The sequence below is a fragment of the Megascapheus bottae genome, chromosome 7 (assembly GCF_031878675.1).
Source record: "Megascapheus bottae isolate mThoBot1 chromosome 7, mThoBot2.hap1, whole genome shotgun sequence".
Classification (NCBI taxonomy): Eukaryota; Metazoa; Chordata; class Mammalia; order Rodentia; family Geomyidae; genus Megascapheus; species Megascapheus bottae.
The window spans coordinates 41,935,876-41,950,565 of NC_143515.1; the positions used below are offsets into that span (position 1 = coordinate 41,935,876).

General features: G+C 42.5%; 1 protein-coding gene across 1 annotated transcript in view; it reads right to left on the bottom strand.

Annotated features, from left to right (window-relative positions):
• Positions 1 to 4,927: 4,927 nt before the first annotated feature.
• The window catches only part of Sanbr (SANT and BTB domain regulator of CSR), a 59,682-nt gene continuing 49,919 nt past the window's right edge, over positions 4,928 to 14,690 (bottom strand). Inside the window, exon 22 of the mRNA XM_090336862.1 lies at positions 4,928 to 5,071. Coding sequence (XP_090192988.1) covers positions 5,041 to 5,071 — 31 coding nt within the window. The 3' untranslated portion in view covers positions 4,928 to 5,040. The remainder of the gene's footprint in view (positions 5,072 to 14,690) is intronic.

Below are 14,690 nucleotides of genomic sequence, written 5' to 3' on the forward strand. Positions count from 1 at the left end.
GGAACTGAGCCCAGCTCCCCATTCTTCTCCTTTTGGTGACATCACAGAACCATGGAGTCATCCAGTTAGAGATACCATGACTTGGAGACCACAGGCCCACTAAGCTCTCTGAGCCTGCCCATACTTACCTGTGAGAGGTGAGTGTGGAGGGGAGGCAGACAGTATTACTGGCACTCTCCTGACAAGGATTTTCTTCTCACTTTCCACATTCCATTTTCCTCTCCTAAGCTGAACCTGACTCTGCTTCTTCCACAGACACGAATAAAATTTTTACAAAATTTTGTATTTTGGAGGCCAGGAGCATGGCCTAGTGGTAGTGTGCTTGCCTAGCATGCATGAAGACCCGGGTTCGATTTCTCGGTACCACATACACAGAAAAAAGCCGTAAATGGTGCAGTGGCTCAAGTGGTAGAGCTCTAGGCTTGAGAAAGCCAAAGGACAGTGGCTCAGGCCCTGAGTTCAAGGCCCAGGACTAGCAAAAAAAAAAAACAAAACAGAACAAAATTTTGTATTTTTACAAAATTTATGTTTTGCAAAATTCCCCTCTGCTGCACCCAGCTCAGTAATTGACTTAATTCTAATGGTGTTTCTCAGGATGAAGGGCCCATTTTCTTCTAATCCTTCTCACTGGACTGGAGGCCATAAAGCCCATAGCTAGGGGAAGAAGGGGGGGAGAAGGTGGTCATTGTGAAGGTGAGCGCTGGCCCCGCCTAACTTCACATAAGAGCAAGTGGTGTCCCTGGCGGAGAGGGAGAAGGTGGAGCTTTGATTTTTTGAAAAGCAAGTAGGTGAAAAGGATATGGCCTCTTTTGCGAACCCCATCTAGAGAATTCGTATATGAACTTGGTAGTAAGGAGGAGTGTCTTAGTCCATGTGTGCGGCTATAACAAAATATCATGCACTGGGTACTTTGTAGTGAAACTTATTTCCCAGAATTCTGAAAGTTGGGGAGCCCTAGATCAAGGCACCAGCGGATTTGGCCAGTTGCTCTGCTTCCATTCAGAGCTTTGATGCTGGTTTTCTATAAGGAAAGCCATAAAGGATGCCAGGAGGAAGGACAGAAGAGACAAAACATCCACCGTCCTCTTTCATGTCACTCCTGGGAATTGAACTCAGGTCCTTTCACTTGTGCTTGGCTTTTTCATTTAAGGCTGGCATTCTACCACATGTACCACAGCTCCACTTCCAACTTTTTTTCTGGTTAATTGGCAATAAGTGTCTCACAGAGTTATGTGCCCAGGCTGGACTTGAACTCATCTGAGCCTCTTGAATATCTAGGATTACAGATATGAGCTACCAGCACCCTGCCTCTTACAAAATCCTTTTTATAATTGGATTAATCCAAACACCTCCTTAGAAACTCTACCTCCAACACTGTGGCATTGGGGATTAGGTTCATAACAGGAATTTGGGAGGAGACAAAAGTATTCAAATGATAATAAGGTGTCTTTGGTCTGCAAGAACATTGGCTGGCTCCAGAAAGATAGCAACTTCAGCTGCTTGTCTTTAGAGGGTCCAAGTCAGGACTGCACATTCTACCAGCGCATGCGTGCGTGTTAAAAGTCTCAAGATTGTGTACAACATACGAACACGCCAACACCACTCCAAGCAGTCAAAGAACTCTTGGATGACTCCTCCAGCCAAAGCCGGGATGAAGACTCAGAGAATGGCAAGCAGAAGGATTTTGAGGAACCCAAAAGGTGGGGATGCAACTCCGCAGTAGAACATTTGCCTAGCATGGGCAAATCCTCTAGTTTGATCCCCAGCAATGAGAAAAGAAAATCAGGAAGGCTAGGATGTAGCTCAGTGGCAAAGCGCTTGCCTAGCAAGTGCAACATCCTGGGTTCGATTCCCAGTCCCAAAAGGGCACAACAACAACAAAAAAACAAAACAGTAAAGCACACACACACACACACACACACACACACACACGCACGCACGCGCGCGCAAAGCAAAGCAAAGCAAAGCAAAGCAAAAAAAGTCGGGGACTGGAACTATATCGAAAAATGCAAAATGGTATAACTTAGATTAGCAGAGTTTATAGTCTCTAATGCATGGATATTATAGTCCCTACCTCCCCCAAAAGGAACAAGGGGCCCATTCCCGTTCTGAGTTTGTATGCAGATAAGTACATCCTTCCCCACACACGTCCTTCCCCACACACACCTGGAGTTATGAGACAGTAATCCCTGCCTTTGCCAGGGTGTGATGCTGAGAGAGTCAAGGAGAAGGGCGCTTGTCTCAAATGCCTCTGCTTAGCAGAAGAGCCTGCAAAGCCACAGCAGAAGACAGGGCAGAGCCTCACCCCGATACCTACTTGTCTGATATTGAAATTCCTGAGAAAGCATCACAGAGTACTACTCAAAAGACAGGAGAATCAGCCGGGCATGGTGGCTCATTCCTGTAATCCTAGCTACTCAAGAGGCTGAAGTCTGAGGATCGTGGTTCAAAGCCAGACCGGGTACTAAAGTCAATGAGACTCATCTCTCCAATTGACCACCAGAAAACTGGAAGTGACACTGTGGCTCAAGTGGTAGAGCTGAAGAGCTCAGGGACAGTGCCCAGGCCCAGAGTTCAAGCCCTATGACAAAAAGAAAAAAAAAATCGCCCAGGACTGGGTAAATATATTCCAATATATTCTTTTTTTTCCATATTTAAAAAAATTTATTGTTGGGGTAATGGATAGAGGGGTTGGTTACATTTGTCAGGTAGTAGGTGCATTACTTCTCACACACTGATACCCTTGTCATGTTTTTGTCCCCCTTTCCCTCTCTCCCAATATATTCTTTTTTTTTTTTTTTTTCCAGTCCTGGGCTTGAGCTCAGGGCCTGAGCACTGTCCTTGGACTTTCTCAAGGCTAGAGCTCTACCACTTGAGCCTCAGCACCACTTCCAGCTTTTTTCTATGTATGTGGTACCAAGGAATCGAACCCGGGTCTTCATGCATGCTAGGCAAGCACTTTAACCACTAGGCCAAACTCCCGGCCCCTCCAATATATTCTTTACTTCAACCATGTTAGCCCTCACACCCATGAATGCAGCCCTGGACACACTAAAAGATGAGCAAAAAAGGAACATGGATATAAAGGGGAGACTATTTCATAGTTTCAGAGCATGATATACATTTTGTTGAAACATGTATATGTTGAAACATGAATGTTTCCCAGGTACACGTATAAAGAAACAGCCCATACCACGTCCTTACCAGGGGCGACATGGTGGGCAGGAAATGACGATTTTCTCTGTATTGTTCAAGAAGTGTCGTGTAGAATATGCTTACTTTTGTAATCAGAACGAAAGTTATTAAAATTTCAAAAGTAGAAAAATAAATGAAGCTCCTTTGTCCTGGGCTCTGCCTAAAGTCTGAGGAGGGAAGGGGGCAAAGCTCAGGATTCAGACACCACTGAGCTATCATTCTGGGGGGTCCCTTCTGTCCCCCACCTTGCTTGTGAAGCACCAGGGCTCTGGGTAAAGAATTCTTTAGCCGTGCCTTTGGCATCCTGGGTACTCTGAAAAGCACACTGCCTTGGATGGCACACTTTCCTGAGATGTCTGGGAGAGTCACAGAAAAATGCAGCATGCATTTATCTCAGTTAATCCATAGAGAACAGGGAGCCTGTCTGCCTGTGCCAGCTGCCCTCTCACACTTAACAAGACAGGTGGCGGCATGGGTTTCCTCTCCCCCTCTTCTTCCCCTCCCCCTCTCCTCCCCCCTCTCCCTCCCCCTCTCCTTCTCCCTCTCCCTCTCCCCCTCCCCCTCTCCTTCTCCCTCTCCCTCTCCCCCTCCCTCTCCCTCTTCTCCCTTTCTCCTTTTCTCCCTCTCCCCAGCTCCCTTCCTTCCTTTTGTGGTACTGGAGTTTGAACTCAAAGCTTTGTGCTTGCTAGGCAGAAGCTCTTTGACTTGAGTCATACTTCCAACCATGCTTTTTAATACTGATGCTCAAGCTGCAAACTGAAAAAACCTTCTACTCTTCTGAAACAGTTTATTACTTTGTACTATTACAGCTGCTGCCTCTACTTTCCTTCTCCCTCTCCCTCCTCCTCTGCCCATCCCTCTCCTCCTTCCCCTCCTCCCCTCCCTTCTTCTTCTCTTGTTCATAGTGGAGCTTGAACTCTGGGCCTGGGAGCTGTCCCTGAGCATTTCAGCTCAAGGCTAGTGCTCTACCACTAGATCCACAGCACCACTTCCAACAGCTTTTTTTTTTAAGTTTTCTTTTAATTATTATTTTATAAAAGTGCTGTGCAGAGGGATTACAGTTAAAAAGTCAGGTAAAGAGTATACTTCTTAGCCTGGAGCAGTGGCTCATGCCTGGAATCCTAGCTAATCAGGAGGCTGACATCTGAGGATCGTGGTTCAAAGCCAGCCTGAGCACAAAAAAAGTCCATAAGATTCTTATCTCTGATTAACCACCAGAAAACAGGGAGTAGTGCTGAGGCTCAAGAGATAGGGTGGTAGCCTTGAGCTAAAGAGCTCAGGGTCAGTACCCACCAGGTCCAGAGTTCAAGTCCCATTACTGACAAGGAAAAAAGAAAAGAGTATGCTTACTTTTTTTTTTCTTCCAGCAATGTCACTGCTACCTTTGCTCTCCCCCAGATTTTTTCCCTCCCCACCCACCCACAAATTGTGTAGTTCACTTTCAACATAGTATCTAATGAGTACCACTGCTGCATTCTGTCACCCCTTTTATATCTCTTTAATATTTAGCTTACATTCTTTTCACACCTGCTGCACTCATAGTCCCTGATCTAAATAAATACCTTCAGGGTGTTAAGAACGACATATGGCAGGACTTCTCTAATGATCAAGCACAGGAATAAGCTTTTACCCTGTTCTATCAAGGACCACTACTTTAAGTAAAAGACAGGAAAAGTTGTATTGCAAGGGTTCTAGGTATTTACTTTCAGGTTTCGTTCTTGTTTTTGTTGTATTACAAGTACTTAGAATTGAACTCAGGGCAATTGAACTTGCAAAGCAGCACGTTACTCCTCATGCCATTCCTCCAGCCCCTACTCTCAGGTGTGGAGTCTTGTTGCAGCGAAGTTACAATTTAGGACCAAGATCAGGAGCAGATCTGCACAAAGCAACACATGGAAATTTTGGTGGGAAAATGCAGGAAAAAAATGGCTTCATATATTTATACCATCCCAGAATAAAAACAATTGTGATTATTATGATAAAGAAATGAAAATTTAGTGTGGTGGCTCATGCCTGTAATCCTAGCTACTCAGGAGGCTGAGATCTGAGGATCAAGGTTCAAAGCCAGCCCGGGCACTGTATCTCCAATTAACCTCAACAAAACAGTAAGTGGGGCTTGGCTCAAGGGTAGGGTGGTAGCCTTAAGCTGAAGAGCTCAGGGACAGTGCCCAGGCCTATAGTTCAAGCCCTATGACTGTTGGAGACATTGCTTTCAGCCTCCTGAGGAAGTAAGATGATCAGATGGCGCCTGGCAGCTCGCTAATGAGTCAGTACTTGCTGACCAGGAAGTTTCTTTGCATTTGTTGATTTGTTTCTTCCATGCTTGTGGATAGAGTGGATCGCTAGATTTCTTCCAGGATTGTTTGCTGCTTTGCAGAGGACCTTTACTGTGATTGGCTGCTTAAGGATATAAACAGTGTGGGATTTCTGGGGAAGAGATAAGGAGAAGGGAGAAAGGAGAAAGGCAGAGAGAAGAGGGAAGAGAGAAGGAGAAAAGGCAGAGACAGATGAAAGGAGAGAGAAATAAAAGACCTCTGCTTGCAGCTATTTGAGGCAGTGACATATGACCAGCAAAAAAAAAAAAAAAGAAAAGAAAAAACAAGAAAAAAGAAAGAAATGAAAATTTAAAAAAAAACACAAAATACAGTAGCAAAAATTAAGAACTCAATAAATACATTTTAACAGAAGATTGTTTAAATAAGGCTTATAAAATATCATTAAAAACTTGGTAATTGGGCCATATGAAAATTACGACCTAAAGTTGGATGCTGATGGCTCATGCCTGTAGTCCTAGCTACTCAGGAGGCTGAGATCTAAACGTTAGCAAAAAGAGGTTAGAGACTGCCCTCAGGTGTCAAGTTCAAGACCCAGGACTTAAGAAAAAAAAAAGAAAGAATATTAAGAACTATAAATCCAAACATTTCATGAAAGTAAAAATTCAATTATGGTTCTCATAGTTCTCACAATATATAAAGAACTCCAACAAGATAAACAAAACCCAATTTAAAAAATGGACAGCCAGGCACTGGTGGCTCAGGTCTGTAACCCTAGCTACTCAGGACACTGAGATCTGAGGATCATAGTTCAACACCAGTCTGGACACCAAAAGTCCAGGAGATTCTTATCTCCAATTAATCCCAAGAAAACCAGAAGTTGCCCTGTGGTTCAAGTGGAAGAAAGCTACTCTTCCCCCCCCCCCCCCCCCCCCCCGTATCATGGGGATTGAACTTTGGGCCTGGGCATTGTCCCTGAGCTCTTCAGTTCAAGGCTACTGCCCTACCTCTTGAGCCACAGCACCACTTCTGGTTTTCTAGTGGTTAATTGGAGGTAAGAGTCTCACTGTCATTAGTGTACGAGTTGGCTTTGAACCCAGATCCTCAGATCTCAGCCTCCTGAGTAGCTAGGATTACAGACATGAGCTACTCTTGAGCTGGAGAGCTCAGGGACAGCGCCCACGCCCAGAGTTCAAGCCCTGCGATGACAAAAAATAATTTTTAAAAAGGGCAAAGGATGCTTGGAGACTAGGCAGTGGGATTTTGGTCCATCATATACAAAAGTGGCTTGTCTTCACTCAGGGTACCATGAGGACAGATTGGCTGTCTGTCCATTAGTGTCTTCTGAATTTTGTGGAGTCAAACAACACTCAGGTAGTAACTGTCCATTTTAAATGTTCCTTTGAGCGGGGTGCTGGTGGCTGAGACTCTGTAATCCTATAAGAGGCTTAGATCTAAGGATCATGATTGGAAACTAGCCTAGGAGGAAAGATAATGTTTTCCTGAATTTTTAAATTTATCCTACATTTAAAGGAAGTTTAAAACTAATTTCCTTTACAGTAAAAAGTAGATGATTGTATGTGGCTGGGCAATTAAACATCCTGTGGACAAGTGCTGTACTACTAAGTTGCCAGCCCCCAAACAGATGAAAGCTGAAGGGGTGAGGGGGAGGATGGAAATTAGGACAAAACCATAAGAAGGGGTATTAATGTGTTAGAAGCAATGTGCCCACTACCTGACGAAGGTAATTGTAACCCCCCTATACATTACCTCAATCAATTTTTTTTTAAAAGACGAAAAAAAAAAGACAAAGGAGGGGCTGGGAGTTTGGCCTAGTGGTAGAGTGCTTGCCTAGCATTCATGGAGACCTGGGTTCGATTCCTCGGTACCACATACATAGAAAAAGCCAGAAGTGGTGCTGAGGTTCAAGTGGTAGAGCTCTAGCCTTGAGAAAGTCCAAGGACAGTGCTCAGGCCCTGAGCTCAAGCCCAGGACTGGCAAAAAAAAAAGGACAAAGGCGTTCAACAGGCACTTTCCCACAATAGTGTATCCAAAGAACTACCACACATGGAAACGTCATCCATATTAATATTTTTTTCACATATTTTTATTGTAATTAATAGAAGGGTTACATTATATTCACCAGACAGAAGGTGCATTACTTCAACCCTTTCTCATGTCATGGTCCCCATTTCCCTCCCCCCACCCCAGCCCCTCAGCCCCTCATCTTGTTTTCCCCCCTTCCCTATCATATTTCAAATAACCAAATACACATACATACAATACATCAGATAAGGTGAAATACTGTAACAATATGAGATAACCAAGGGACAGCAAAAGAGATGAGAGATAACATAGCACATTGAGGGCAACAATCACTCATTATATGGCTTTTGTTTCTATATCCTCGAGGTCCTTTCATTTAGCCTCATACTATATGGCCTTATGTATCTAGGTTTTGTTCTATTGTAAATCTGTGCTAGGAGAGCCCAGGGTTTCTACTGATTATGACAAATGAGGGAAACCGTTGAGCTTATGTTCCTTTGAGTCTGGCTTACTTTACTTACATGTTAATATTTCTTAAATGGGGTTTTAAAAGGATTGATGTCATGTTTGTGCACCTTAATCTGTATTAGCATGTCACTTTTCTGAATAATATACGTGAGTAAAATTTTAAAATACTTGCCACACCTTCAATCTGATGCTTTTGTTAGTTAATTAGAGATAGAATCTAGGGATTTTTCTGTCTTAGCAGATCTTGAACCAAGGTCCTCAGCTCTCAGCCTCCTTAAATAGCTAGGATTACAGATGTAAGCCACCTGTCACCAATTTACATATTTACTTATTTATTCGTTGTCCCTGAGCTTTAAAAAAAATCAGTCCTGGAGCTTGAACTCAGGATCTGGGCACTGGCCCTGAGCTTCTTTTGCTCAAGGCTAGTTCTCAACCACTTGAGCCAGAATGCCACTTTTCTGTTTATGTGAGGAATAGAACCTAAGGCTTCAAGCAGGCTAGGCAGGCATTTTACCACTAAGATACATTCCCAGCCTCCCCCCACTTCTTATTGTATTTCTCAAGACTAGTGCATTTGAACCACAACTCTACTTCTAGCTTTTATTTTTGTTAGCTAATTGTAGATGAGTTTCTTGGATTTTCCTGTTTGGGTTGGCTTCAAACCCTCATCTTCAGATCTCAGCTTCTTGAGTAGCTAGGATTATAGGCACCAAGCTAGTATTATTTGGCACCAAGCTCTACAGCTTATTTTTAATAAATGATTTATGCAATTAAAAAAGCAACACAATACATATATTGAGGCATACATTGAGAATGTGATACCATCTCTTCCTTCCTTCCATCCCACAGGAAATGTTTATATAGACTTTAAGAATTTATGTGGAAGGATCATACACTCTCATCTATCTGTTGTAAAGTATTCTGTACTTTTCACTTAGTGTGATATCCTGAAGATCTATTCACTGGAAAATGTAGGGAACTAGCTAGATAATGCTCCATGCACCTCTGTATATAAAAACCAGTCCTTTGCTGAGTACTTTAGCTTCTAAGCTTTTGTTATAAACCCAATAAAAACACCCCATATCAAATGTTAACAAGTATATCTGTAGGGAATATAATTTCCCAAAATGGGACCACTGGATTAAAGGGAAATGCTCCTAATCTGGATTTTTGTTTGCTAGTTGGAGATGAATCTCACAGACTTTCCTGTCTGGCCTGGCTTTGAACCTTGATCCTCAGAGCTCAGCCTCGTGAGTAGAGATCATTAAGTGTGACCCACCGGTGCGGGGCTGCAGGATACTTAGGATAATCATGGTGAAATTCTGCTTTCCTACGGCATTGTAACAGCCCTGTTGCCTTTACTTTTTTTTTTGTTAACCTCACTGAGAGAAAATAAGAGAAGTATTTCAGCGTAGTTCTCATATTAAAGTAATTTGCTTTGTTTAAATGGAAACTATCATTTTGTGTCTTTCCGCTAAGTCTTTGTTCCCTAGCCCTTTGTCTTATTTTTATGGGTTGTGCCTGGTTAAATATTCCATAATAAATGTTTAACATATTTGTATTTGGAAAAAAAATATTGACGGGGTGGGGGATGGGGGAAGCTGTCATGAACCCCTGTGACACAAAGGAACGTCTCAGCCTTGCTCAAGGGAGCGCGAACCTCCCAGGCTGAGTGACTACGCCCCGCCGCTCCTTCCCGCCGCAGAGCCTGTCTGCGCATGCGCAGGCACACCCGATTCCTGCAGAGAGGCTAGTGTGCGCATGTTCCGAAGAGCTGCGCGTGTCACCTTGTTCCTAACCTGAAGGTCTCGCGCATGCTCCAGTCCGCACTTCATTTCTCCAAAAGGAAACGAGCTGCCGCGGCTTTAAAGACCGTGTTGCGCATGCTCCCCAAAACGGCTCCCTGGCATTTTTCTACTGGAGCTCGAGGTGGTCGGTGCGGTGCCCCCGTCCCCTCAGGCCCCACCCTTCTGCACTGTTGCAGGGCCGCCGTCTTGTACTGTAAGAGTCTCCTCACCCGGCCTTCCAAGCCGTGGCAGAAGGAGATTTTCCAGGGAACGTTTCCACAGGGAGGGAATTTCACTAATTGGAACCACATCGTATGCACTCTTACTATATTTTTATCATGGCAAAATATATGGAACCAAATCCCAAATTTGTGCTACTTTGTTTCTGATTTTTATTTTAATGTGTAGAGTGGTTACCGTTTTATTTTATTCGCCAGATGGAAGGTGCAGTACTTCTCACACATTGATACCCCTTCTCATGTTTTTGTCCCCTTCTCCCTCCCCCACCCCCTACCTGTTTCTGATTTTTTTTTTTTGGTTTGGCCAGTTGTGGTGCCTGAGCACTGTCCTTGGACTTTCTCAAGGCTAGAGCTCTACCCTTGAGCCACAGCACCACTTCCAGCTTTTTTCTATGTATGTGGTACTGAAGAATCGAACCCAGATCTTTGTGCTTGCTAGGCAAGCACTCTACCACTAGGCCAAACTCCCGGCCCTGTTTCTGGCTTTTTTAACAGCAGTTAAAAACCAGATAAACAGGAATGAAAGGAGAAAGTGAGCAAATGTGGCCATTACATTCTATGTACATTATGTAAAACATAAACTATGTAACTTGAGGGTAGGAGGGAGAGAGAGGAGTGACATGGATCAAGAAGCATTATACTCATCACCTGATTTATGGAACTGTAACCCCTTAACCTACTTAATAAAAACATACATAATACAAATGTTACCATCTTATGCACACTGGTGTGAGTACATTCACATATTGTTGTACAGCCAATACTACCAGACATTCACAGAACTCTTGATCTTACAAAATTTAAACTCTGTTTTGATTAAGGAAAGCATTGTCTCAACCCCTAGTGTGTCACCTAGAACTATTAACTTGATGATTAGGCTTAACACATTAATTTGGAACATGGAAGACACAGGTTTTCAGACCATAGTAAATTGTACATGCACATGTGTGTGTGTGTTGGTACTAAAGCTTAAACGCAGGGTCTTGAGCTCTGTTTCTGCTCAGGGTTAGCACTCTACCACTTGAGCAAAAGCTCCACTTCTGGCTTTCTGCTGATTAATTGGAGGTAAGAATTTCTTGGATTTTACTCCTCAGGCTGGCTTTGAGTCTTGATCATCAGATCTCAGCCACCTGAGTAGTTAGGATTACAGGCTCAAGCCTCCAGATATATAGCAAGCCTTTTGTCCATTTTTCAATGCTGTTGCTTATTTTGCCATTTTTGTTGTTTGTTGTTTTAGGTGTCATTTTCCTGAGTGGAATCCCATATCAAATTCAAATTTTGCAAATATTTTCTCTCATTTTATGGATTGCTTTTGTAATATGTTGATTCTTTTTTTTTTTTTTTTTTTTTTTTTTGCCAGTCCTGGGCTTGAGCTCAGGGCTTGAGCACTGTCCTTAGACTTTCTCAAGGCTAGAGCTCTACCACTTGAGCCTCACTTCTACCTTTTTTCTATGTATATGGTACCGAGGAATCGAACCCCGGTCATCGTGCATGCTAAGCAAGCACTCAACCACTAGGCCAAACTCCTGGCCCCTGATTCTGTCTTTTGATATACAAATGTTTAAATTTTTCATGAATTCCAATGTCTATTTTTTATTGTTTTTCTTTGGTGTCATATCCAAGAAATTACTGACAAATCCATTATCATGCTTTTCCCTTACCTTTTTTTTTTCTCAAGACTTACATGTTTTAAAATCTTACATTTATTTTTGATCATTTTGAGTTAATTTGGACATGTTATAGCAATTATAAATGGCATCACACAAGGACACAAAATATGTAGACATTTAACATATGTAAAAGTTTAAGAAAGTACAGTTATGTAAAATACCAAACTCAATGAAATGATTCTCTCTGAGAAAGGAAGAGAAGGATGAAGGATTTTCTGTGATAAAGCAGGTTTATTTACAATGCTTCATTTCTTATTAAAAAAATTAATGCTAATATGTTGGATGTTAGGTTCCTGAAATTTTATTGTATTATCCTCTATACTTTTCTCCCTACTGGAAATATTTCATAATAATTAAAAATAAAATATAGGCAAGTTAACTGAAAAAGAAAAGTCATCTATAATTTTATCTCCCATTCCATGTCTGAAATAATCTTATTAATATACAGGTGCAAATCTGTCCAGTGCTATACCATATCTTTGTGTCTTTGTTCACCTAGACAAAAAGACTGAGGGCAGGAGGCCAATATAGGCCTGCAGTGAGGACAGGGTCAGTTTAGCCAATAGGAAATGACTAAAAGAATTTGCATTGACTTATTTTGATTTGTTAAAACCATTTTAAACTTTTTTCTCCTCAGCTTATCAGAATTAAAGATTCTGAATGCTTATAGAACCCATGGAATGAATACACCAAGTCATAAATCTGAAAATAAGATAATTTTGCTGCTCAAAGAATATCAGATTCAATTTTCATGTTTTTTTTTTTTTTTTTTGCCAGTCCTGGGCTTGAGCTCAGGGACTGAGCACCGTCCTTGGATTTTTCTCAAGGCTGGAACTCTACCATTTGAGCCTCAGCACCACTTCTGGCTTTTTATAAGTATGTGGTACCAAGGAATTGAACCCCCGTCTTCGTGCATGCTAGGCAAGCACTCTACCACTAGGCCAAACTCCGGGCCCCTCAATTTCCACCTTTTAAGTGATCTTCCTTGTTCTTTTCCCTCTTGCTTTTCTTATTTTTGTCTAGGATTTTCTATGTATTTTATCTATTATTTCTCTTGTCAGCTCTTTCCCCAATATTCTTTCTCTACGGTCAACATGAACATACAACTGGCAGAGGTTGATAAAGGTGCTGAAAGCTTTTAGTGCAATTTAATCTCACTTGTGATTTCCTTGCTCTTTGAGTGCCACCTAATGGTAGTGCTCAAGTGTCAGATCCATGCTGTCTCATCTATGCAACCATTTGATTGAATTTCTAGCTGAAGTTTAGCATCAGCCATTTAAAGTTGATCATACCATTCTCTGGACCATATAAATAGAAAAAGCCAGAAGTGGTGCTGTAGCTTAAGTGGTAGGTAGAGTGCTAACTTTGAGCAAAAGAAGCCCCAGAACTGGCAAAAAAAAAAATGGTTATCATCTCATAAAGCAGTGTGGCTTTAAACTGTTCTGGTAAGAATTCTTGCCTAGCATGTACGAAGACCCAGGTTTGATTTCTCCATACCACATATACAGAAAAAGGCTGGAAATGTTATGGCTCCAATGGTAGAGCACTAGCCTTGAGAAAGCCCAAGGACAGTGCTCAGGCCCTGAGTTCAAGGTCCAGGACTGGCAAAAAACAAAACAAAACAAAACAAAAAACAAAAACCCCCCAAAACCCCAAAAATAAACCTGGTGACCTTTAACATAGCCTGACCGTAGGTCCAACTCCAGAACCACTAGCAGAGAAGTATCAATACTGATTGATATCACTGAGCAAAATTAGTTCCTGGGGACGAGCTTTCCTCCTTTATAGTTCCATATACACTCACAGGAACCACTGACTGACTTTCTACAAGGGTAAGGTATTGTTTTCCTCTCTTCTCCCTCTGAATCCCTTCTTTCCTCTTTTGTGCTAGTATTGACTCCTGAACTCAGTGCTAGGGCACTCTCACTTTTTTTTTTTTTTTTTTTTTGCCAGTCCTTGGGCTTTCCCAAGGCTAGAGCTCTACCACTTGAGCCACAGTGCCACTTCTGGCTTATTCTATGTATGTAGTACTAAGGAATCAAACCTAGGTCTTCGTGCATGCTAGACAAGCACTCTACCACTAGGCCAAACTCCTGGTCCCCCCACTCTCACTTTTTTGCTTAACACTGGTTCGACCGTGTGAGCCATACCTCCATGTTAGGTTTTTATATGAGTCTCAAAGATTTATCTATGCAGGCTTGAACTTCCACCACATCACAGCCTCCTGAGTAACTAGGATTACAGGCATGAGTCTCTGGTGCCTGGCTTCCAGCACCTTTTTTTTTTTTTTTTTGCCAGTCTTGGACTTGAGCGTAGGGCCTGAGTACTACCCTTGGGTTGTTTATGTTTTTTTCTCGAGGCTGGAACCCTACCACTTGAGCCACAGCACCACTCCTTGCTTTTTCTATGTATGTAGTACTAAGGAATCAAATCCAGGTCTTTGTGCATGCTAGGCAAGCACTCTACCACTAGGCCAAACTCCTGGCCCCTCCAGCATCTTCCTTAACCCTCCCTCCCACAACACACACAGTTAAAATTATTCAGTGACACTTGTTAAAGAATAGCAAAGAAGACAATATCAGAACCATCATGATAGGAACAGAGAGCATTGCAATGGGCTGTTGAAGTGGAGAGAGATTGGGACCCATTAATGCTGCATGGATAAGGGGGATTTTATAGTAGAATATGAGTGTAGGGGTTAATGGATAAAAAATGCTAAGAGGAAATATACTATGAAAAAACTAACAGGATATTCAGGTGGGCCAATAGAAAGGCCAAGTACAAAATCTTTGCCCCCTCCCCCTTTAAAACTCAAGCCATAGTTTTTTTGTTTTTTTTTTTGCCAGTCCTGGGCTTGAGCTCAGGGCCTGAGCACTGTCCTTGGACTTTCTCAAGGCTAGAGCTCTACCACTTGAGCCTCAGCACCACTCCCGGCTTTTTTCTATGTATGTGGTACTGAGGAATTGAACCCGGGTCTTTATGCATGCTAGGCAAGCACCTTAACCACTAGGC